General features: G+C 62.6%; 1 protein-coding gene across 1 annotated transcript in view; it reads left to right on the forward strand.

Moving 5' to 3' along the window:
* Nucleotides 1-15,822, forward strand: part of LOC137333442 (large neutral amino acids transporter small subunit 2-like) — a 59,632-nt gene extending 43,810 nt beyond the window's left edge. The window contains exons 10-11 of the mRNA XM_067997592.1: nt 6,908-7,085; nt 15,701-15,822. Coding sequence (XP_067853693.1) covers nt 6,908-7,085; nt 15,701-15,822 — 300 coding nt within the window. The remainder of the gene's footprint in view (nt 1-6,907; nt 7,086-15,700) is intronic.
* Nucleotides 15,823-22,278: the final 6,456 nt, after the last annotated feature.

Below are 22,278 nucleotides of genomic sequence, written 5' to 3' on the forward strand. Positions count from 1 at the left end.
GGGGAAAACGCTTCAGTGGCTGGAGTCATACCTAGCACAAAGGAAGATGGTAGTGGTTGTTGGAGGCCAATCACCTCAGCCCCAGGACATTGCTGCAGGAGTTCCTCAAGGCAGTGTCCTAGGCCCAACCATCTTCAGCTGCTTCATCAATGACCTTCCCTCCATCATAAGGTCAGAAATGGGGATGTTCGCTGATGATTGCACAGTGTTCAGTTCCATTCGCAAACCCGCAGATAATGAAGCAGTCCGTGCCCGCATGCAGCAAGACCTGGACAACATCCAGGCTTGGGCTGATAAGTGGCCAATAACATTCGTGCCAGACAAGTGCCAGGCAATGACCATCTCCAACAAGAGAGAGTCTAACCACCTCCCCTTGACATTCAATGGCATTACCATCGCTGAATCCCCCACCATCAACATCCTGGGGGTCACCATTGACCAGAAACTTAACTGGACCAACCACATAAATACTGTGGCTACAAGAGCAGGTCAGAGGCTGGGTATTCTGCGGTGAGTGACTCACCTCCTGACTCCCCAAAGCCTTTCCACCATCTACAAGGCACAAGTCAGGAGTGTGATGGAATACTCTCCACTTGCCTGGATGAGTGCAGCTCCAACAACACTCAAGAAGCTCGACACCATCCAGGACAAAGCAGCCCACTTGATTGGCACCCCATCCACCACCCTAAACATTCACTCCCTTCACCACCGGCGCACCATGGCTGCAGTGTGTACCATCCACAGGATGCACTGCAGCAACTTGCCAAGGCTTCTTCGACAGCACCTCCCAAACCAGTGACCTCTACCACCTAGAAGGACAAGGGTAGCAGGTACATGGGAACAACACCACCTGCACATTCCCCTCCAAGTCACACACCATCCCGACTTGGAAATATATCACCGTTCCTTCATTGTCGCTGGGTCAAAATCCTGGCAGTCCCTTCCGAACAGCACTGTGGGAGAACCTTCACCACACGGACTGCAGCCGTTCAAGAAGGCGGCTCACCACCACCTTCTCACGGGCAATGAATGCCGGCCTTGCCAGACGCCCACATCCCATGAACGAATTAAAAAAAACTCTAGCCTCTTCTGAATTCCCACTCCATTCGGCCCACCATTGGTGGCCGTGCCTAAGCTCTGGAATTCTCTCCCTAAACCTCTCCGCCTCTCTCTCCTCCTTTAGACGCTCCTTAAAACCGACCTCTTTCACCTGTCCAACTGACTGCTTCTTTGGCTCAGTGTCAATTTTTTTGTTCAATGGCACTCCTGTGAAGCGCCTTAGGACATTTTACTACTTTAAAGGCGCTATATAGAATCATATGGCACAGGAGGAGGCCATTCGGCCCATCGGTATTTACGGTTGAGAAAGGCATGGATGTTAGGGAACTTGGGGAAATAAATAGTGATGTCTTGAGGAGTGTACATATTACAGAGAGGGAGGTGCTGGAAGTCTTAACGCGCATCAAGGTAGATAAATCTCCGGGACCTGATGAAATGTATCCCAGGACGTTATGGGAGGTTAGGGAGGAAATTGCGGGTCCCCTAGCAGAGATATTTGAATCATCGACATCTACAGGTGAGGTGCCTGAAGATTGGAGGGTAGCAAATGTTGTGCCTTTGTTTAAGAAAGGCGGCAGGGAAAAGCCTGGGAACTACAGACCGGTGAGCCTGACATCTGTAGTGGGTAAGTTGTTAGAGGGTATTCTGAGAGACAGGAACCACAGGCATTTGGAGAGGCAGGGACTGATTAGGAACAGTCAGCATGGTTTTGTGAGAGGAAAATCATGTCTCACGAATTTGATTGAGTTTTTTGAAGGGGTAACCAAGAAGATAGATGAGGGCTGTGCAGGAGACGTGATCTACATGGACTTTAGCAAAGCCTTTGACAAGGTACCGCATGGTAGGTTGTTACATGAGGTTAAATCTCACGGGATCCAAGGTGAGGTAGCCAATTGGATACAAAATTGGATTGACGACAGAAGACAGAGGGTGGTTGTAGAGGGTTGTTTTTCAAACTGGAGGCCTGTGACCAGCGGTGTGCCTCAGGGATCGGTGCTGGGTCCGCTGTTATTTGTTATTTATATTAATGATTTGGATGAGAATTTAGGAGGCATGGTTAGTAAGTTTGCAGGTGACACCAAGATTGGTGGCATTGTGGACAGTGAAGAAGGTTATCTAGGATTGCAACGGGATCTTGATAAATTGGGCCAGTGGGCCGATGAATGGCAGATGGAGTTTAATTTAGATAAATGTGAGGTGATGCATTTTGGTAGATCGAATCGGGCCAGGACCTACTCCGTTAATGGTAGGGCGTTGGGGAGAGTTATAGAACAAAGAGATCTAGGAGTACAGGTTCATAGCTCCTTGAAAGTGGTGTCACAGGTGGATAGGGTGGTGAAGAAGGCATTCAGCATGCTTGGTTTCATTGGTCAGAACATTGAATACAGGAGTTGGGATGTCTTGTTGAAGTTGTACAAGACATTAGTAAGGCCACACTTGGAATACTGTGTACAGTTCTGGTCACCCTATTATAGAAAGGATATTATTAAACTAGAAAGAGTGCAGAAAAGATTTACTGGGGATGCTACCGGGACTTGATGGTTTGACTTATAGGGAGAGGTTGGATAGACTGAGACTTTTTTCCCTGGAGAGTAGGAGGTTTAGGGGTGATCTTATAGAAGTCTATAAAATAATGAGGGGCATAGATAAGGTCGATAGTCAAAATCTTTTCCAAAGGTAGGGGAGTCTATAACGAGGGGGCATAGATTTAAGGTGAGAGGGGAGAGATCCAAAAGGGTCCAGAGAGGGGCAATTTTTTTCACTCAAAGGTGGTGAGTGTCTGTAACGAGCTGCCAGAGGCAGTAGTAGAGGCGGGTACAATTTTGTCTTTTAAAAAGCATTTGGACAGTTACATGGGTAAGATGGGTATAGAGGGATATGGGCCAAGTGCAGGCAATTGGGACTAGCTTAGTGGTATAAACTGGGCGACATGGACATGTTGGGCCGAAGGGCCTGTTTCCATGTTGTAAACTTCTATGATGCCTGTGCTGGCTCCTTTTGAAGTATATATTCAATTCCCTTTTGAAAGTTATTGTTGAATCTGCTTCCACCGCCCTTCCAGATCATTCACAACTCGCTGCATGAAAACATTTCCCCTCATCTCACCTCTAGTTCATTTGCCAATTATCTGATCATTGCACGTTGCTGTTGTTGTTATGGCGCTCTACAAACCTGTCTGTCTCCCCGTCTGCCCCTCTCTCTCTCTCTCCCCGTCTGCCCCTCTCTCTCCCCGTCTGCCCCTCTCTCTCTCTCCCCGTCTGCCCCTCTCTCTCTCTCTCTCCCGTCTGCCCCTCTCTCTCTCTCTCCCGTCTGCCCCTCTCTCTCTCTCCCCGTCTGCCCTCTTCTCTCCCTCTCCCTCTCTCCGTCTGCCCCTCTCTCTCTCTCCGTCTGCCCCCTCTCTCTCTCTCCCGTCTGCCCCTCTCTCTCTCTCTCTCCGTCTGCCCCTCTCTCTCTCTCTCTCCGTCTGCCCCTCTCTCTCTCTCTCTCCGTCTGCCCCTCTCTCTCTCTCTCTCCGTCTGCCCCTCTCTCTCTCTCTCGTCTGCCCTCTCTCTCTCTCTCGTCTGCCCCTCTCTCTCTCCCGTCTGCCCCTCTCTCTCTCTCCCGTCTGCCCCTCTCTCTCTCTCCGTCCTGCCCTCTCTCTCTCTCTCCGTCTGCCCCTCTCTCTCTCTCCGTCTGCCCCTCTCTCTCTCTCCGTCTGCCCTCTCTCTCTCTCCGTCTGCCCCTCTCTCTCTCTCTCCGTCTGCCCCTCTCTCTCTCTCCGTCGTCTGCCCCTCTCTCTCTCTCCGTCTGCCCCTCTCTCTCTCTCTCGTCTGCCCCTCTCTCTCTCTCTCTCGTCTGCCCCTCTCTCTCTCTCTCCGTCTGCCCCTCTCTCTCTCTCTCCGTCTGCCCCTCTCTCTCTCTCTCCGTCTGCCCCTCTCTCTCTCTCTCTCCGTCTGCCCCTCTCTCTCTCTCTCTCCGTCTGCCCCTCTCTCTCTCTCTCTCCGTCTGCCCCTCTCTCTCTCTCTCCGTCTGCCCCTCTCTCTCTCTCTCTCCGTCTGCCCCCTCTCTCTCTCTCCGTCTCGCCCTCTCTCTCTCTCTCCGTCTGCCCCTCTCTCTCTCTCTCCGTCTGCCCCTTCTCTCTCTCTCCGTCTGCCCCTCTCTCTCTCTCTCCGTCTGCCCCTCTCTCTCTCTCTCCGTCTGCCCCTCTCTCTCTCTCCGTCTGCCCCTCTCTCTCTCTCTCCCTCCCTCCCTCCCCACCCCCCCCGTCTGCCCCTCTCTCCCCCTCTCCCTCTCCCTCTCTCCACACTTGGAGTACTGTGCATAGTTCTGGTCTCCATATTATAGAAAAATATAGAGGCATTGGAGAAGATGTAAAAAAGATTCACAAGGATGATACCAGAACTGGGAGGATATCCTTATCAGAAAGGCTGAACAGGCTGGGGCTCTTTTCTCTAGAAAAGAGAAGGCTGAGGGTGACCTGATCGAGGTCTTTAAGGTAATGAAAGGGTTTGATAGGGTAGACGTGGAGAAAATGTTTCTATTTGTGGGGGAGTCCAGAACTAGAGACCATCAATATAAATCTTTACCCAGAGAGTGGTGAGAATGTGGAACTCACTGCCACAAGGAGTAGTTGAGGGGAATAGTGTCGGATACATTTAAGGGGAAGCTGAATAAACATGAGGAGAAAGGAATAGAAGGATATGCTGATAGGGTGAGATGAAGTAGGGAGGGAGGAGGCTCGTGTGGAGCATAAACACCGGGATAGACCAGTGGGCCGAATGGCCTGTTTCTGTGGTGCAGTTTCAGTCTGTCTGAGTCTCTCTCTCTCTCTGTCAGTCTCTCTCTCTGTCAGTCTGAGTCTCTCTCTCTCTCTGTCAGTCTGAGTCTCTCTCAGTCGTCTGAGTCTCTCTCTGTCAGTCTCTCTCTCTCTGTCAGTCTCTCTCTCTCTCTGTCAGTCTCTCTCTCTCTCTGTCAGTCTTCTCTCTCTCTGTCAGTCTCTCTCTCTCTCTGTCAGTCTCTCTCTCTCTCTGTCAGTCTCTCTCTCTCTCTGTCAGTCTCTCTCTCTCTCTGTCAGGTCTCTCTCTCTCTCTGTCAGTCTCTCTCTCTCTCTGTCAGTCTCTCTCTCTCTCTGTCAGTCTCTCTCTCTCTCTGTCAGTCTCTCTCTCTCATCTGTCAGTCTCTCTCTCTCTCTGTCAGTCTCTCTCTCTCTCTGTCAGTCTCTCTCTCTCTGTCAGTCTCTCTCTCTCTCTGTCAGTCTCTCTCTCTCTCTGTCAGTCTCTCTCTCTCTCTGTCAGTCTCTCTCTCTCTCTGTTCAGTCTCTCTCTCTCTCTGTCAGTCTCTCTCTCTCTCTGTCAGTCTCTCTCTCTCTCTGTCAGTCTCTCTCTCTCTCTGTCAGTCTCTCTCTCTCTCTGTCAGTCTCTCATCTCTCTCTGTCAGTCTCTCTCTCTCTCTGTCAGTCTCTCTCTCTCTCTGTCAGTCTTCTCTCTCTCTCTGTCAGTCTCTCTCTCTCTCTGTCAGTCTCTCTCTCTCTCTGTCAGTCTCTCTCTCTCTCTGTCAGTCTCTCTCTCTCTCTGTCAGTCTCTCTCTCTCTCTGTCAGTCTCTCTCTCTCTCTGTCAGTCTCTCTCTCTCTCTGTCAGTCTCTCTCTCTCTCTGTCAGTCTCTCTCTCTCTCTGTCAGTCTCTCTCTCTCTCTGTCAGTCTCTCTCTCTCTCTGTCAGTCTCTCTCTCTCTCTGTCAGTCTCTCTCTCTCTCTGTCAGTCTCTCTCTCTCTCTGTCAGTCTCTCTCTCTCTCTCTGTCAGTCTCTCTCTCTCTCTGTCTGTGTCTCTCTCTCTCTGTCTGTGTCTCTCTCTCTGTCTGTGTCTCTCTCTCTGTCTGTGTCTCTCTCTCTCTGTCTGTGTCTCTCTCTCTGTCTGTGTCTCTCTCTCTGTCTGTGTCTCTCTCTCTGTCTGTGTCTCTCTCTCTGTCTGTGTCTCTCTCTCTGTCTGTGTCTCTCTCTCTGTCTGTGTCTCTCTCTCTGTCTGTGTCTCTCTCTCTGTCTGTGTCTCTCTCTCTGTCTGTGTCTCTCTCTCTGTCTGTGTCTCTCTCTCTGTCTGTGTCTCTCTCTCTGTCTGTGTCTCTCTCTCTGTCTGTGTCTCTCTCTGTCTGTGTCTCTGTGTGTCTCTCTCTCTGTCCTGTGTCTCTCTCTCTGTCTGTGTCTCTCTCTCTGTCTGTGTCTCTCTCTCTGTCTGTGTCTCTCTCTCTGTCTGTGTCTCTCTCTCTGTCTGTGTCTCTCTCTCTGTCTGTGTCTCTCTCTCTGTCTGTGTCTCTCTCTCTGTCTGTGTCTCTCTCTCTGTCTGTGTCTCTCTCTCTGTCTGTGTCTCTCTCTCTGTCTGTGTCTCTCTCTCTGTCTGTGTCTCTCTCTCTGTCTGTGTCTCTCTCTCTGTCTGTGTCTCTCTCTCTGTCTGTGTCTCTCTCTCTGTCTGTGTCTCTCTCTCTGTCTGTGTCTCTCTCTTCTCTCTCTCTGTCTGTGTCTCTCTCTCTGTCTGTGTCTCTCTCTCTGTCTGTGTCTCTCTCTCTGTCTGAGTCTCTCTCTCTGTCTGAGTCTCTCTCTCTCTGTCAGTCTGAGTCTCTCTCTCTCTGTCAGTCTGAGTCTCTCTCTCTCTGTCAGTCTGAGTCTCTCTCTCTCTGTCAGTCTGAGTCTCTCTCTCTCTGTCAGTCCTGAGTCTCTCTCTCTCTGTCAGTCTGTGTCTCTCTCTCTCTGTCAGTCTGTGTCTCTCTCTCTCTGTCAGTCTGTGTGTCTCTCTCTCTGTCAGTCTGTGTCTCTCAGCATTGAGCATTGCTTTGATGACCCTGATTTCAGTCTGAGTTTCTCCGTTCCTTGTTCTCCAGGTGAATCTCCTGTTCCCGATCGTTTACCTCTTGTTCTGGGCTTTCCTGCTTGTGTTCAGCTTCTACTCCGAGCCGGTGGTGTGTGGCACTGCCCTGGTCATCATACTGACAGGTGTTCCCGTCTACCTGCTCGGGATCCAATGGAACAAGAAGCCAAAGTATTTTGATGATTTGATAGGTGAGAGACGTCGTTGACTATAAACATGTTTGATGACAGTGACAGTGAAACTGTTGGGGCAATAGATACAGAGCCTGAGGTTAACAACTCGCTGAAGGATTTAAAGCAAATGGGAAATGAGATTTAACAGAGAAATGCTGTGCCCATTTTGACAAAACGTCCACCATTAGCAGGCGACGAGTGGAACAGAAATACTGAGCTGTGAAACAGAGGAAATCTGGTCCCCTCACTCTCCACCAAAGCCCAGATTGTTGCCCCGGTGACGGTGAAGGAGCGACTGAGATATTACAGCTTCATCACCCATCCCCTTTTACACTTGGGATCAGTCTGGGCTTTGGGCCTCGAATCGGTTACAAAAAATATTCTCCTATTGTTCAAGTTGACTGAGAATGGCCCTCAGAACAAGTTCCATTTGAAGCCACTGGCCACATAGCCACCGTGGACAGTTTAACATTTGGATTGAGGGCCGCAGCCCACAGTAACCGCACCGGGGGCCGGGGCCCACCGTAACCGCACCGGGGCCGGGGCCCACAGTAACCGCACCGGGGCCGGGCCCACCGTAACCGCACCGGGGCCGGGGCCCACCGTAACCCGCCACCGGGGCCCACAGTAAACCGCACCGGGGCCGGGGGCCCACAGTAACCGCACCGGGGCCGGGGCCCACAGTAACCCGCACCGGGGCCGGGGCCCACAGTAACCGCACCGGGGCCGGGGCCCCAGAACCCCCCCGTAACCGACCCACCGGGGCCAGGGGCCCACAGTAACCGCACCGGGGCCGGGGCCCACAGTAACCGCACCGGGGGCCGGGGCCCACAGTAACCGCACCGGGGCCGGGGCCCACAGTAACCGCACCGGGGCCGGGGCCCACAGTAACCGCACCGGGGCCGGGGCCCACAGTAACCGCACCCTGGGGCCGGGGCCCACCGTAACCGCACCGGGGCCGGGGCCCACCGTAACCGGACCCGGGGCCGGGGCCCACAGTAACCGCACCGGGGCCGGGGCCCACAGTAACCGCACCGGGGCCGGGGCCCACAGTAAACCGCACCGGGGCCGGGGCCCACAGTAACCGCACCGGGGCCCACAGTAACCGCACCGGGGCCGCGGCCCACAGTAACCGCACCGGGGCCGGGGCCCACAGTAACCGAACCGGGGCCGGGGGCCCAAAGTAACCGCACCCGGGGCCGGGGCCCACAGTAACCGCACCGGGGCCCACAGTAACCGCACCGGGGCCGGGGCCCACAGTAACCGCACCGGGGGCCGGGGGCCCACAGTAACCGCACCGGGGGCCGCGGCCCACAGTAACCGCACCGGGGCCGGGGCCCACAGTAACCGCACCGGGGGCCGGGGCCCCACAGTAACCGCACCGGGGCCGGGGCCCAAAGTAACCGCACCGGGGCCGCGGCCCACAGTAACCGCACGGGGCCGGGGCCCAAAGTAACCCGCACCGGGGCCGGGGCCCACAGTAACCGCACCGGGGCCGGGGCCCACAGTAACCGCGCCGGGGCCGGGGCCCACAGTAACCGCGCCGGGGCCGGGGCCCACAGTAACCGCGCCGGGGCCGGGGCCCCACCGTAACTGCACCGGGGCCCACAGTAACCTGCACCGGGGCCCACAGTAACCGCACCGGGGGCCCACAGTAACCGCACCGGGGCCCACAGTAACCGCACCGGGGCCGGGGCCCGCGGTAACCGCACCCGGGGCCGGGGGCCCGCAGTAACCGCACACCGGGGCCGCGGCCCGCAGTAACCGCACCGGGGGCCGCGGCCCGCAGTAACCCGCACCGGGGCCGCGGCCCGCAGTAACCGCACCGGGGCCGGGGCCCGCAGTAACCGCACCGAGGCCGGGGGCCTCGGCAGTAACCGCACCGGGGCCGGGGCCCGCAGTAACCGCACACGGGGCCGGGGGCCCGCAGTAACCGCACCGGGGGCCGGGGCCCGCAGTAACCGCACCGGGGCCGGGGGCCCGCAGTAACCGCACCGGGGCCGGGGCCCGCAGTAACCGCACCGGGGCCGGGGCCCGCAGTAAACCGCACCGGGGCCGGGGCCCCACAGTAACCGCACCGGGGCCCGCGGCCCCACAGTAAACCGCACCGGGGGCCGCGGCCCACAGTAACCGCACCGGGGCCGCGGCCCACAGTAACCGCACCGGGGCCGCGGCCCACAGTAACCGCACCGGGGCCGCGGCCCACCGTTACCCGCACCGGGGCCGGGGCCCACAGTAACCGCACCGGGGCCGGGGGCCCACAGTAACCGCACCGGGGCCGGGGCCCACAGTAACCGCACCGGGGCCGGGGCCCCCACCGTAACCGGACCGGGGCCGGGGCCCACCGTAACCGGACCGGGGCCGGGGCCCACAGTAACCGCGCCGGGGCCCACAGTAACCGCACCGGGGTCCGGGGCCCACAGTAACCGCACCGGGGGCCGAGGCCCACAGTAACCGCACCGGGGCCGGGGCCCACAGTAACCGCACCGGGGCCGTGGGCCCACAGTAACCGCACCGGGGCCGGGGCCCACAGTAACCGCACCGGGGCCGGGGCCCACAGTAACCCGCACCGGGGCCGGGGCCCACAGTAACCGCACCGGGGCCGGGGCCCACAGTAACCGCACCGGGGCCGGGGCCCACAGTAACCGCACCGGGGCCGCGGCCCACCGTAACCGCACCGGGGCCGGGGCCCACAGTCACCGCACCGGGGCCCACAGTAACCGCAGCGGGGCCGGGGCCCAAAGTAACCGCACCGGGGCCGGGGCCCACAGTAACCCGCACCGGGGCCGGGGCCCCACAGTAACCGCACCGGGGCCGGGGCCCACAGTAACCGCACCGGGGCCCACAGTAACCGCACCGGGGCCGGGGCCCACAGTAACCCGCGCCGGGGCCCCGCGGTAACCGCACCGGGGCCGGGGCCCACAGTAACCGCGCCGGGGCCCGCGGTAACCGCACCGGGGGAACGGGGCCCGCGGTAACCCGCACCGGGGACGGGGCCCGCGGTAACCGCACCGGGGACGGGGCCCCGCGGTAACCGCACCGGGGACGGGGGCCCGCGGTAACCGCACCGGGGACGGGGCCCGCGGTAACCGCACCGGGGACGGGGCCCGCGGTAACCGCACCGGGGACGGGGCCCGCGGTAACCGCACCGGGGACGGGGCCCGCGGTAACCGCACCGGGGGACGGGGCCCCGCGGGTAACCGCACCGGGGCCGGGGCCCGCGGTAACCGCAACCGGGGGCCGGGGCCCGCGGTAACCGCACCGGGGCCGGGGCCCCGCGGTAACCGCACCGGGGCCCGGGGCCCGCGGTAACCGCACCGGGGCCGGGGCCCGCGGTAACCGCACCGGGGGCCGGGGCCCACGGTAACCGCACCGGGGCCGGGGCCCACGGTAACCGCACCGGGGCCGGGGCCCACGGGAACCGCACCGGGGCCCGGGCCCACGGTAACCGGACCGGGGCCGGGGCCCACCGTAACCGCACCGGGGCCGGGGCCCACCGTAACCGCACCGGGACCGGGGCCCACCGTAACCGCACCGGGACCGGGGTCTACCGTAACCGCACCGGGACCGGGGTCCACCGTAACCGCACCGGGGCCGCGGCCCACAGTAACAGCACCGGGGCCCACAGTAACCGCACCGGGGCCCACAGTAACCGCACCGGGGCCGGGGCCCACAGTAACCGCACCGGGGCCGGGGCCCACAGTAACCGCACCGGGGCCGGGGCCCACCGTATCCGCACCGGGGCCGGGGCCCACCGTAACCGCACCGGGGCCGGGGCCCACCGTAACCCGCACCGGGGCCGGGGGCCCACAGTAACACGCACCGGGGGCCGGGGCCCACAGTAACCGCACCGGGGCCGGGGCCCACAGTAACTCGCGCCGGGGCCCGCGGTAACCGCACCGGGGCCGGGGCCCACCGTAACCGGACCGGGGCCGGGGCCCACACTAACCGCACCGGGGCCGTGGCCCACAGTAACCGCACCGGGGCCGGGGCCCACAGTAACCGCAACCCGGGGGCCGGGGCCCACAGTAACCGCACCGGGGGCCCACAGTAACCGCACCGGGGCCGGGGCCCACAGTAACCGCACCGGGGCCGGGGCCCACAGTAACCGAGGCCCACCGTTACCGCACCGGGGCCGGGGCCCACAGTAACCGCACCGGGGCCGGGGCCCACAGTAACCGCACCGGGGCCGGGGCCCACAGTAACCGCACCGGGGCCGGGGCCCACAGTAACCGCACCGGGGCCGGGGCCCACAGTAACCGCACCGGGGCCGGGGCCCACAGTAACCGCACCGGGGCCGGGGCCCACAGTAACCGCACCGGGGCCGGGGCCCACCGTAACCGCACCGGGGCCGGCGCTCACCGTAACCGCACCGGGGCCGGGGCCCACCGTAACCGCACCGGGGCCCACCGTAACCGCACCGGGGCCCACCGTAACCGCACCGGGGCCGGGGCCCACAGTAACCGCACCGGGGCCGGGGCCCACAGTAACCGCACCGGGGCCGGGGCCCACAGTAACCGCACCGGGGCCGGGGCCCACAGTAACCGCACCGGGGCCGGGGCCCAGCGTAACCGCACCGGGGCCGGGGCCCAGCGTAACCGCACCGGGGCCGGGGCCCACAGTAACCGCACCGGGGCCGGGGCCCACAGTAACCGCACCGGGGCCGGGGCCCACAGTAACCGCACCGGGGCCGGGGCCCACAGTAACCGCACCGGGGCCGGGGCCCACAGTAACCGCACCGGGGCCGGGGCCCACAGTAACCGCACCGGGGCCGGGGCCCACAGTAACCGCACCGGGGCCGGGGCCCACAGTAACCGCACCGGGGCCGGGGCCCACAGTAACCGCACCGGGGCCGGGGCCCACAGTAACCGCACCGGGGCCGGGGCCCACCGTAATCGCACCGGGGCCGGCGCTCACCGTAACCGCACCGGGGCCGGGGCCCACCGTAACCGCACCGGGGCCCACCGTAACCGCACCGGGGCCGGGGCCCACCGTAACCGCACCGGGGCCGGGGCCCACAGTAACCGCACCGGGGCCGGGGCCCACAGTAACCGCACCGGGGCCGGGGCCCACAGTAACCGCACCGGGGCCGGGGCCCACAGTAACCGCACCGGGGCCGGGGCCCACAGTAACCGCACCGGGGCCGGGGCCCACAGTAACCGCACCGGGGCCGGGGCCCAGCGTAACCGCACCGGGGCCGGGGCCCAGCGTAACCGCACCGGGGCCGGGGCCCAGCGTAACCGCACCGGGGCCGGGGCCCACAGTAACCGCACCGGGGCCGGGGCCCACAGTAACCGCACCGGGGCCGGGGCCCACAGTAACCGCACCGGGGGCCGGGGCCCACAGTAACCGCACCGGGGCCGGGGCCCACCGTAACCGCACCGGGGCCGGGGCCCACAGTAACCGCACCGGGGCCGGGGCCCACAGTAACCGCACCGGGGCCGGGGCCCACAGTAACCGCACCGGGGCCGGGGCCCACAGTAACCGCACCGGGGCCGGGGCCCACAGTAACCGCACCGGGGCCGGGGCCCACAGTAACCGCACCGGGGCCGGGGCCCACAGTAACCGCACCGGGGGCCGGGGCCCACAGTAACCGCACCGGGGCCGGGGCCCACAGTAACCGCACCGGGGCCGGGGCCCACCGTAACCGCATCGGGGCCGGCGCCCACCGTAACCGCACCGGGGCCGGGGCCCACCGTAACCGCACCGGGGCCCACCGTAACCGCACCGGGGCCGGGGCCCACCGTAACCGCACCGGGGCCGGGGCCCACAGTAACCGCACCGGGGCCGGGGCCCACAGTAACCGCACCGGGGCCGGGGCCCACAGTAACCGCACCGGGGCCGGGGCCCAGCGTAACCGCACCGGGGCCGGGGCCCAGCGTAACCGCACCGGGGCCGGGGCCCACAGTAACCGCACCGGGGCCGGGGACCAGCGTAACCGCACCGGGGCCGGGGCCCACAGTAACCGCACCGGGGCCGGGGCCCACAGTAACCGCACCGGGGCCGGGGCCCACCGTAACCGCACCGGGGCGGGGCCCACAGTAACCGCACCGGGGCCGGGGCCCACAGTAACCGCACCGGGGCCGGGGCCCACAGTAACCGCACCGGGGCCGGGGCCCACAGTAACCGCACCGGGGCCGGGGCCCACAGTAACCGCACCGGGGCCGGGGCCCACCGTAACCGCACCGGGGCCGGGGCCCAAAGTAACCGCACCGGGGCCGGGGCCCACAGTAACCGCACCGGGGCCGGGGCCCACAGTAACCGCACCGGGGCCGGGGCCCACAGTAACCGCACCGGGGCCGGGGCCCACCGTAACCGCACCGGGGCCGGGGCCCACAGTAACCGCACCGGGGCCGGGGCCCACCGTAACCGGACCGGGGCCGGGGCCCACCGTAACCGCACCGGGGCCGGTCCGGAGTTGGGCCCAGAGCAGTTCAGGATCTACATCCAAGTTTCAGTTGCCATCTGCTGGCTGGTTCAGGGAAGTGCAGCTCTGCAGCTCCCAATTGCCCAGTGGGCCGAGATTCCCTTTGTGCCGGCCCCAAGGGAGTTCCCAGCAACAGCCCCGTTAGAATATTCCATTCTCCCCCCTCTCGGTCAAAGGATCAAAATGTCGTGGGTTCAAGTCCCACTCCAGAGACTTGAGCCCATAATCCAAGCTGACACTCCCGGGCAGTGGGAGCGCTGCACTGTCGGAGGGGCCGTGCTGTCGGAGGGGCCGTGCTGAGGGAGCGCCGCGCTGTCGGAGGGGCCGTGCTGAGGGAGCGCCGCGCTGTCGGAGGGGCCGTGCTGAGGGAGCGCCGCGCTGTCGGAGGGGCCGCGCTGTCGGAGGGGCCGTGCTGAGGGAGCGCCGCGCTGTCGGAGGGGCCGTGCTGTCGGAGGGGCCGTGCTGAGGGAGCGCCGCGCTGTCGGAGGGGCCGTGCTGTCGGAGGGGCCGTGCTGTCGGAGGGGCCGTGCTGAGGGAGCGCCGCGCTGTCGGAGGGGCCGTGCTGTCGGAGGGGCCGTTCTGAGGGAGCGCCGCGCTGTCGGAGGGTCCGTGCTGAGGGAGCGCCGCGCTGTCGGAGGGTCCGTGCTGAGGGAGCGCCGTGCTGTCGGAGGGCGCGCCGCGCTGTCGGAGGGTCCGTGCTGAGGGAGCACCGCGCTGTCGGAGGGGCCGTGCTGTCGGAGGGGCCGTGCTGTCGGAGCGCCGCGCTGTCGGAGGGTCCGTGCTGAGGGAGCACCGCGCTGGTCGGAGGGGCCGTGCTGTCGGAGGGGCCGTGCTGTCGGAGCGCCGCGCTGTCGGAGGGGCCGTGCTGTCGGAGGGGCCGTGCTGAGGGAGCGCCGCGCTTTCGGAGGGTCCATTTTGGGATGAAACATTAAACCGAGGCCCCATCTGCCCTCTCAGGTGGATGTAAAAAGATCTCACGGCCACTATTTTGAAGGAGAGCAGGGGGGAGTTCTCACCGAGGTCTTGGGCCAATATTTATCCCACAACCAACATCACTGAAACAGATTATCTGGTCATTATCTTGTTGCTGTTTGTGGGATCTTGCTGTGAGTAAATTGGCTGCTGCATTTCCTACATCACAACAGTGACTAAACTTCAAAAATAATTCATTGGCTGTAAAACACTTTTGGATGTCCTGAAGTCGTGAAAGGCACTATAGAATTGCAAGTCTTTCTTTCTGTGTAACTGTCCCCCAGCAAATGCTTCATCCGGTTTAATGTTTCATCCGAAAATGGACCCTCCGACGGCGCGGCGCTCCCTCGGCGCGGACCCTCCGACAGCGCGGCGCTCCCTCGGCGCGGACCCTCCGACAGCGCGGCGCTCCCTCGGCGCGGACCCTCCGACAGCGCGGCGCTCCCTCGGCTTCAGGAACATAGGAACAGGAGGAGGCCATTCAGCCCCTCACACCTTGTCCTCCATTCAATTGGATCACGGATGATCTGTACCTCAACTCCGCCTTTGCTCCATATCCCTCGATTCCCTCACCCAATAAAAATCTATCGATCTCAGTCTTGAAAATTTCCTCTGGTGGGGGAGGCCAAACCAAGAGGCATCATCTTAAAATTAGAGAGAGGCCGTTCAGGTACAAAACTGAAATCACTTTTTCACACAAAGAGCACTCTCTCCCCCAAAAGGCTGTTGATGCTGGGGGTCAATTGGAGCTTTCAAGACTGAAATCGATAGATTTTATTGGGTAAGGGTATCGAGGGAAATGGAGCAAAGACAGGAAAATGGAGTTGAGATACAGATCAGCCGTGATCGAATAGAATGGTGGAATAGGCTCGAGGGCTGAATGGCCTCCCCATGTTCCTTTGTGTGAAGAAGTGCCTTCTGATTTCATCCCTGAACGGCCTGGCTCTAATTTTAAGGTTCTGCCCCCTTGTCCTGGACTCCCCCCACCAGAGAAATAGTTTCTCTCTATCGACCCTATCAAATCCTTTAATCATCTTAAACCCCTCGATTAGATCACCCTCTTTAAGGAAAGGAGAGAAACTTAGAGAAAAAGGAAAGCAGTAAGATTGGTATAAAGCAGTAAGAGCCCATTGTTGCAGCTCTGTACCAGTAAAATACAGAGTGTCGATGAAAACTTTAAGCACAACAATCTTTCCTGCTGCTGACCCCAGGTCCATGTGTTGTCATTTTTCAGAATCAACTACGTTTTCTGGACAGAAGTTCTGTTTTGTCGTTTACCCACAAGAGGAAACTCCGGAAGAAAATGGGCAACTTCATCTGCCCCCAAATCCAAACAGAAAGTTCCGGAATGCATAGCTGACCCCGGATTGGGCCTGGAACGAGCCCCAAGACCTACTGCCGACCAGCTGTCACCAAACCGTGACCAACAAGGACAGTAGCAACGGTTTTGCCAAAAACAAAAAGGAAAAAAAAAAGATTTGCTGAAGACGCAGATATTCTGACATTTTCCGTTTAGGGATCAAATCGGTAGAGTCCAGTAGAGCTTATGGAGAAGTCCATCTAACCGCCGGAAGGAAGCTGGGAGAGTCCGGGATCGAGAGCATCAGACCGACTGGGCCCTGTTTGGGATCTTTTCGATTTCCCTCAGCCTGAAGGACTGATCTGATCCAAGCTTGAATTACAGTTAACATTATGGACTAGCCAATACAGCGTAAGCAAGATCCCCGCTCTGTCCCCGCAGTGTCAACAATCAGGACACTTCAAACTTCAACTCGGTGCACTGTTTGACCAACCCCGCCTACCCACCTTCTCCCCCCCCGAACCCCGCCTACCCACCTTCTCCCCCCCCGAACCCCGCCTACCCACCTTCGACCCCCCCCCCCCGAACCCCGCCTACCCACCTTCTCCCCCCCCCGAACCCCGCCTACCCACCTTCTCCCCCCCCCGAACCCCGCCTACCCACCTTCTCGCCCCCCCCGAACCCCGCCTACCCACCTTCTCCCCCCCCCCGAACCCCGCCTACCCACCTTCTCCCCCCCCCCCCGAACCCCGCCTACCCACCTTCTCCCCCCCCGAACCCCGCCTACCCACCTTCTCCCCCCCCCGAACCCCGCCTACCCACCTTCTCCCCCCCCGAACCCCGCCTACCCACCTTCTCCCCCCTCGAACCCCGCCTACCCACCTTCTCCCCCAAACCCGCCTACCCACCTTTTCCCCCTCCCGAACCCCGCCTACCCACCTTCTCCCCCAACCCCGCCTACCCACCTGCCCACCCAACCCCGCCTACCCACCTTCTCCCCCCTCGAACCCCGCCTACCCACCTTCTCCCCCAACCCCGCCTACCCACCTTCTCCCCCAAACCCGCCTACCCACCTTTTCCCCCCCCCGAACCCTGCCTACCCACCTTCTCCCCCAACCCCGCCTACCCACCTTTTCCCCCTCCCGAACCCCGCCTACCCACCTTTTCCCCCCCCCGAACCCTGCCTACCCACCTTCTCCCCCAACCCCGCCTACCCACCTTCTCCCCCCCCGAACCCCGCCTACCCACCTTCTCCCCCCTCGAACCCCGCCTACCCGCCTTCTCCCCCCCCCCCCCGAACCCCGCCTACCCACCTTCTCCCCCCCCCGAACCCCGCCTACCCACCTTCTCCCCCCCCCGAACCCCGCCTACCCACCTTCTCCCCCCCCCGAACCCCGCCTACCCACCTTCTCTCCCCCGAACCCCGCCTACCCACCTTCTCCCCCCCCCCCCGAACCCCGCCTACCCACCTTCTCCCCCCCCCGAACCCCGCCTACCCACCTTGTCCCCCCCCCGAACCCCGCCTACCCACCTTCTCCCCCCGAACCCCGCCTACCCACCTTCTCCCACCCCCCGAACCCCGCCTACCCACCTTCTCCCACCCCCCGAACCCCGCCTACCCACCTTTTCCCCCCCCCCGAACCCCGCCTACCCACCTTCTCCCCCCCCCGAACCCCGCCTACCCACCTTCTCCCCCCCCGAACCCCGCCTACCCACCTTCTCCCCCCCCAAACCCCGCCTACCCACCTTCTCCCCCAAACCCGCCTACCCACCTTTTCCCCCTCCCGAACCCCGCCTACCCACCTTCTCCCCCAACCCCGCCTACCCACCTTTTCCCCCCCCCGAACCCTGCCTACCCACCTTCTCCCCCAACCCCGCCTACCCACCTTCTCCCCCCCCCGAACCCCGCCTACCCACCTTCTCCCCCCCCCCGAACCCCGCCTACCCACCTTCTCCCCCCCCCGAACCCCGCCTACCCACCTTCTCCCCCCCCCCGAACCCCGCCTACCCACCTTCTCCCCCCCCGAACCCCGCCCACCCACCTTCTCCCCCCCCGAACCCCGCCCACCCACCTTCTCCCCCCCCCGAACCCCGCCCACCCACCTTCTCCCCGCCCGAACCCCGCCTACCCACCTTCTCCCCCCCCGAACCCCGCCTACCCACCTTCTCCCCCCCCGAACCCCGCCTACCCACCTTCTCCCCCCCCCGAACCCCGCCTACCCACCTTCTCCCCCCCCAAACCCCGCCTACCCACCTTCTCCCCCCCCGAACCCCGCCTACCCACCTTCTCCCCCCCCGAACCCCGCCTACCCACCTTCTCCCCCCCCGTACCCCGCCTACCCACCTTCTCCCCCCCCGAACCCCGCCTACCCACCTTCTCCCCCCCCCGAACCCCGCCTACCCACCTTCTCCCCCCCCCCGAACCCCGCCTACCCACCTTCTCCCCCCCCCCGAACCCCGCCTACCCACCTTCTCCCCCCCCCGAACCCCGCCGACCCACCTTCTCTCCCCCCGAACCCTGCCTACCCACCTTCTCCCCCAAACCCGCCTACCCACCTTCTCCCCCAACCCCGCCTACCCACCTTCTCCCCCCCCGAACCCCGCCGACCCACCTTCTCCCCCCCCGTACCCCGCCTACCCACCTTCTCCCCCCCCGAACCCCGCCTACCCACCTTCTCCCCCCCCCGAACCCCGCCTACCCACCTTCTCCCCCCCCCCGAACCCCGCCTACCCACCTTCTCCCCCCCCCGAACCCCGCCTACCCACCTTCTCCCCCCCCCGAACCCCGCCGACCCACCTTCTCCCCCCGAACCCCGCCTACCCACCTTCTCCCACCCCCCGAACCCCGCCTACCCACCTTCTCCCACCCCCCGAACCCCGCCTACCCACCTTCTCCCCCCCCGAACCCCGCCTACCCACCTTCTCCCCCCCCAAACCCCGCCTACCCACCTTCTCCCCCAAACCCGCCTACCCACCTTTTCCCCCTCCCGAACCCCGCCTACCCACCTTCTCCCCCAACCCCGCCTACCCACCTTTTCCCCCCCCCGAACCCTGCCTACCCACCTTCTCCCCCAACCCCGCCTACCCACCTTCTCCCCCCCCCGAACCCCGCCTACCCACCTTCTCCCCCCCCCGAACCCCGCCTACCCACCTTCTCCCCCCCCCGAACCCCGCCTACCCACCTTCTCCCCCCCCCGAACCCCGCCTACCCACCTTCTCCCCCCCCCGAACCCCGCCCACCCACCTTCTCCCCCCCCGAACCCCGCCCACCCCACCTTCTCCCCCCCCCGAACCCCGCCCACCCACCTTCTCCCCGCCCGAACCCCGCCTACCCACCTTCTCCCCCCCCGAACCCCGCCTACCCACCTTCTCCCCCCCCGAACCCCGCCTACCCACCTTCTCCCCCCCCCGAACCCCGCCTACCCACCTTCTCCCCCCCCAAACCCCGCCTACCCACCTTCTCCCCCCCCGAACCCCGCCTACCCACCTTCTCCCCCCCCGAACCCCCCGCCTACCCACCTTCTCCCCCCCCGTACCCCGCCTACCCACCTTCTCCCCCCCCCGAACCCCGCCTACCCACCTTCTCCCCCCCCCCGAACCCCGCCTACCCACCTTCTCCCCCCCCCGAACCCCGCCTACCCACCTTCTCCCCCCCCCGAACCCCGCCTACCCACCTTCTCCCCCCCCCGAACCCCGCCGACCCACCTTCTCTCCCCCCGAACCCTGCCTACCCACCTTCTCCCCCAAACCCGCCTACCCACCTTCTCCCCCAACCCCGCCTACCCACCTTCTCCCCCCCCGAACCCCGCCGACCCACCTTCTCCCCAACCCAACCCCGCCTACCCACCTTCTCCCCCCCCGAACCCCGCCTACCCACCTTCTCCCCCCCCGAACCCTGCCTACCCACCTTCTCCCCCAAACCCGCCTACCCACCTTCTCCCCCGAACCCCGCCTACCCACCTTCTCCCCCCCCGAACCCCGCCTACCCACCTTCTCCCCCCCGAACCCCGCCTACCCACCTTCTCCCCCCCTGAACCCCGCCTACCCACCTTCTCCCCCCCCGAACCCCGCCTACCCACCTTCTCCCCCCCCCGAACCCCGCCTACCCACCTTCTCCCCCCCCGAACCCCGCCGACCCACCTTCTCCCCCCCCGAACCCTGCCTACCCACCTTCTCCCCCAAACCCGCCTACCCACCTTCTCCCCCAACCCCGCCTACCCACCTTCTCCCCCCCCGAACCCCGCCGACCCACCTTCTCCCCCCCCCGAACCCCGCCTACCCACCTTCTCCCTCAACCCCGCCCACCCACCTTCTCCCCCCCCCGAACCCCGCCTACCCACCTTCTCCCCAACCCAACCCCGCCTACCCACCTTCTCCCCCCCCGAACCCCGCCTACCCACCTTCTCCCCCCCCGAACCCCGCCTACCCACCTTCTCCCCAACCCAACCCCGCCTACCCACCTTCTCCCTCCCCGAACCCCGCCTACCCACCTTCTCCCCCAAACCCGCCTACCCACCTTCTCCCCCGAACCCCGCCTACCCACCTTCTCCCCAACCCAATCCCACCTATCCACCAAAACCTTCAATCCCGTCTCTCTCCAGAAGCATCTCTAGTTTGCCCCTAACCCCATTAATATTGTCCCCTTCAGTGCCATTCCTTGTAATCCCACACTCTGGGTGAATAAGCTCCCCCCGATTTACCATCTTACTCCTAATTTCCTCATTTTTAACGTGTGATCCCTGGAATTTGAATCTTACTCCACAGGGAACAATTTTTCCTGGATCAGTTTTGCCAACTTCCTGCAGAGTTCTGAAACCTTCAATGAGATCACCTCAAAGTTTGCCCTTTTCTGAAGGGAACAAACCTCACTTCCTTAACATTACCTCACGACTTAAATTCCCGAAAGCAAACTCATCCCGTGTTGTCCTCTCCCACCTTCCTGAACCCTTTCAAGGCCAACAATCTGCTTTTGATTGGATTCCCAGACTGGCCCACTCTTCCCCGATGGTTCTGTTAAAGATTTTGTGGGACAGAGAGGCAAAGCTCCATGTCCCCCCCCCCCCTCCCCTCCCCTCCCCACTCAGACTCCTTCAATTCAGCGAACTCTGGAAGTTTGGACGGCCGAGTCGGATTCCATAGAGCGATGGAGCCTCAGGCCCGAGGGGCCATTGTCCTAACCCTCGACCCCGCATGGCCCACGGCTCCGTATTCTGCACAAAGGGTCTGCGCTCCCAGCTCTCTGTCCAATCCTGTTAACTTCATGGTCTCAGGAGCTTTTACTGGTGCCAGTCCTGATCCAGTGACCTTGAATCCGGTGCCAGTCCTGATCCAGTGACCTTGAATTCGGTGCCAGTCCTGATCCAGTGACCTTGAATTCGGTGCCAGTCCTGATCCAGTGACCTTGAATCCGGTGCCAGTCCTGGTCCAGTGACCTTGAATCCGGTGCCAGTCCTGATACAGTGACCTTGAATCCGGTGCCAGTCCTGATACAGTGACCTTGAATCCGGTGCCAGTCCTGATCCAGTGACCTTGAATCCGGTGCCAGTCCTGGTCCAGTGACCTTGAATCCGGTGCCAGTCCTGATCCAGTGACCTTGAATTCGGTGCCAGTCCTGATCCAGTGACCTTGAATTCGGTGCCAGTCCTGATCCAGTGACCTTGAATCCAGTCCTGGTCCAGTGACCTTGAATCCGGTGCCAGTCCTGATCCAGTGACCTTGAATTCGGTGCCAGTCCTGATACAGTGACCTTGAATCCGGTGCCAGTCCTGATACAGTGACCTTGAATCCGGTGCCAGTCCTGATACAGTGACCTTGAATCCGGTGCCAGTCCTGGTCCAGTGACCTTGAATCCGGTGCCAGTCCTGATCCAGTGACCTTGAATTCGGTGCCAGTCCTGATCCAGTGACCTTGAATTCGGTGCCAGTCCTGATCCAGTGACCTTGAATCCAGTCCTGGTCCAGTGACCTTGAATCCGGTGCCAGTCCTGATCCAGTGACCTTGAATTCGGTGCCAGTCCTGGTCCAGTGACCTTGAATCCAGTCCTGGTCCAGTGACCTTGAATCCAGTCCTGCTCCACATGTTCGGCCATATCATGATGTAGGCTGTGGTGCCTCACAGGGTCCATGGGCATCGAGTCTGTGTTGGCACAGTGCTTCCCCCTCACCCCTTTTACCCCTTTGTTGGGGGCAGCTGGGAATTCTGGAGAGAGAAGACTTGAGAAACAGCAACAGAATGAAATGGAGAAATGTCCATGGGGAAATGTTCATGGGGAAATGTTCATGGGCCGATTCAGTCCCGCGGCCAGGCCAGATAAAGGAGTCTGTATATTTTGCGGGGGGAGGGTGGAGTAATGACACTAATTGTGATACAAAGGAAGAATTTCAGGAAAACCTCGTATAGACTCAATAAAGTTCTTCAAATCCAGTTCTTGAAGTTTGTCCCTTTCCTAATTATTAAACGTTTAAAATGCCCGCTGTTGCAGACTTAGAATTTAATATGAATTTTAAAAAAGA

This window comes from Heptranchias perlo, chromosome 16 (assembly GCF_035084215.1).
Source record: "Heptranchias perlo isolate sHepPer1 chromosome 16, sHepPer1.hap1, whole genome shotgun sequence".
In the NCBI taxonomy this organism is placed as follows: domain Eukaryota; kingdom Metazoa; phylum Chordata; class Chondrichthyes; order Hexanchiformes; family Hexanchidae; genus Heptranchias; species Heptranchias perlo.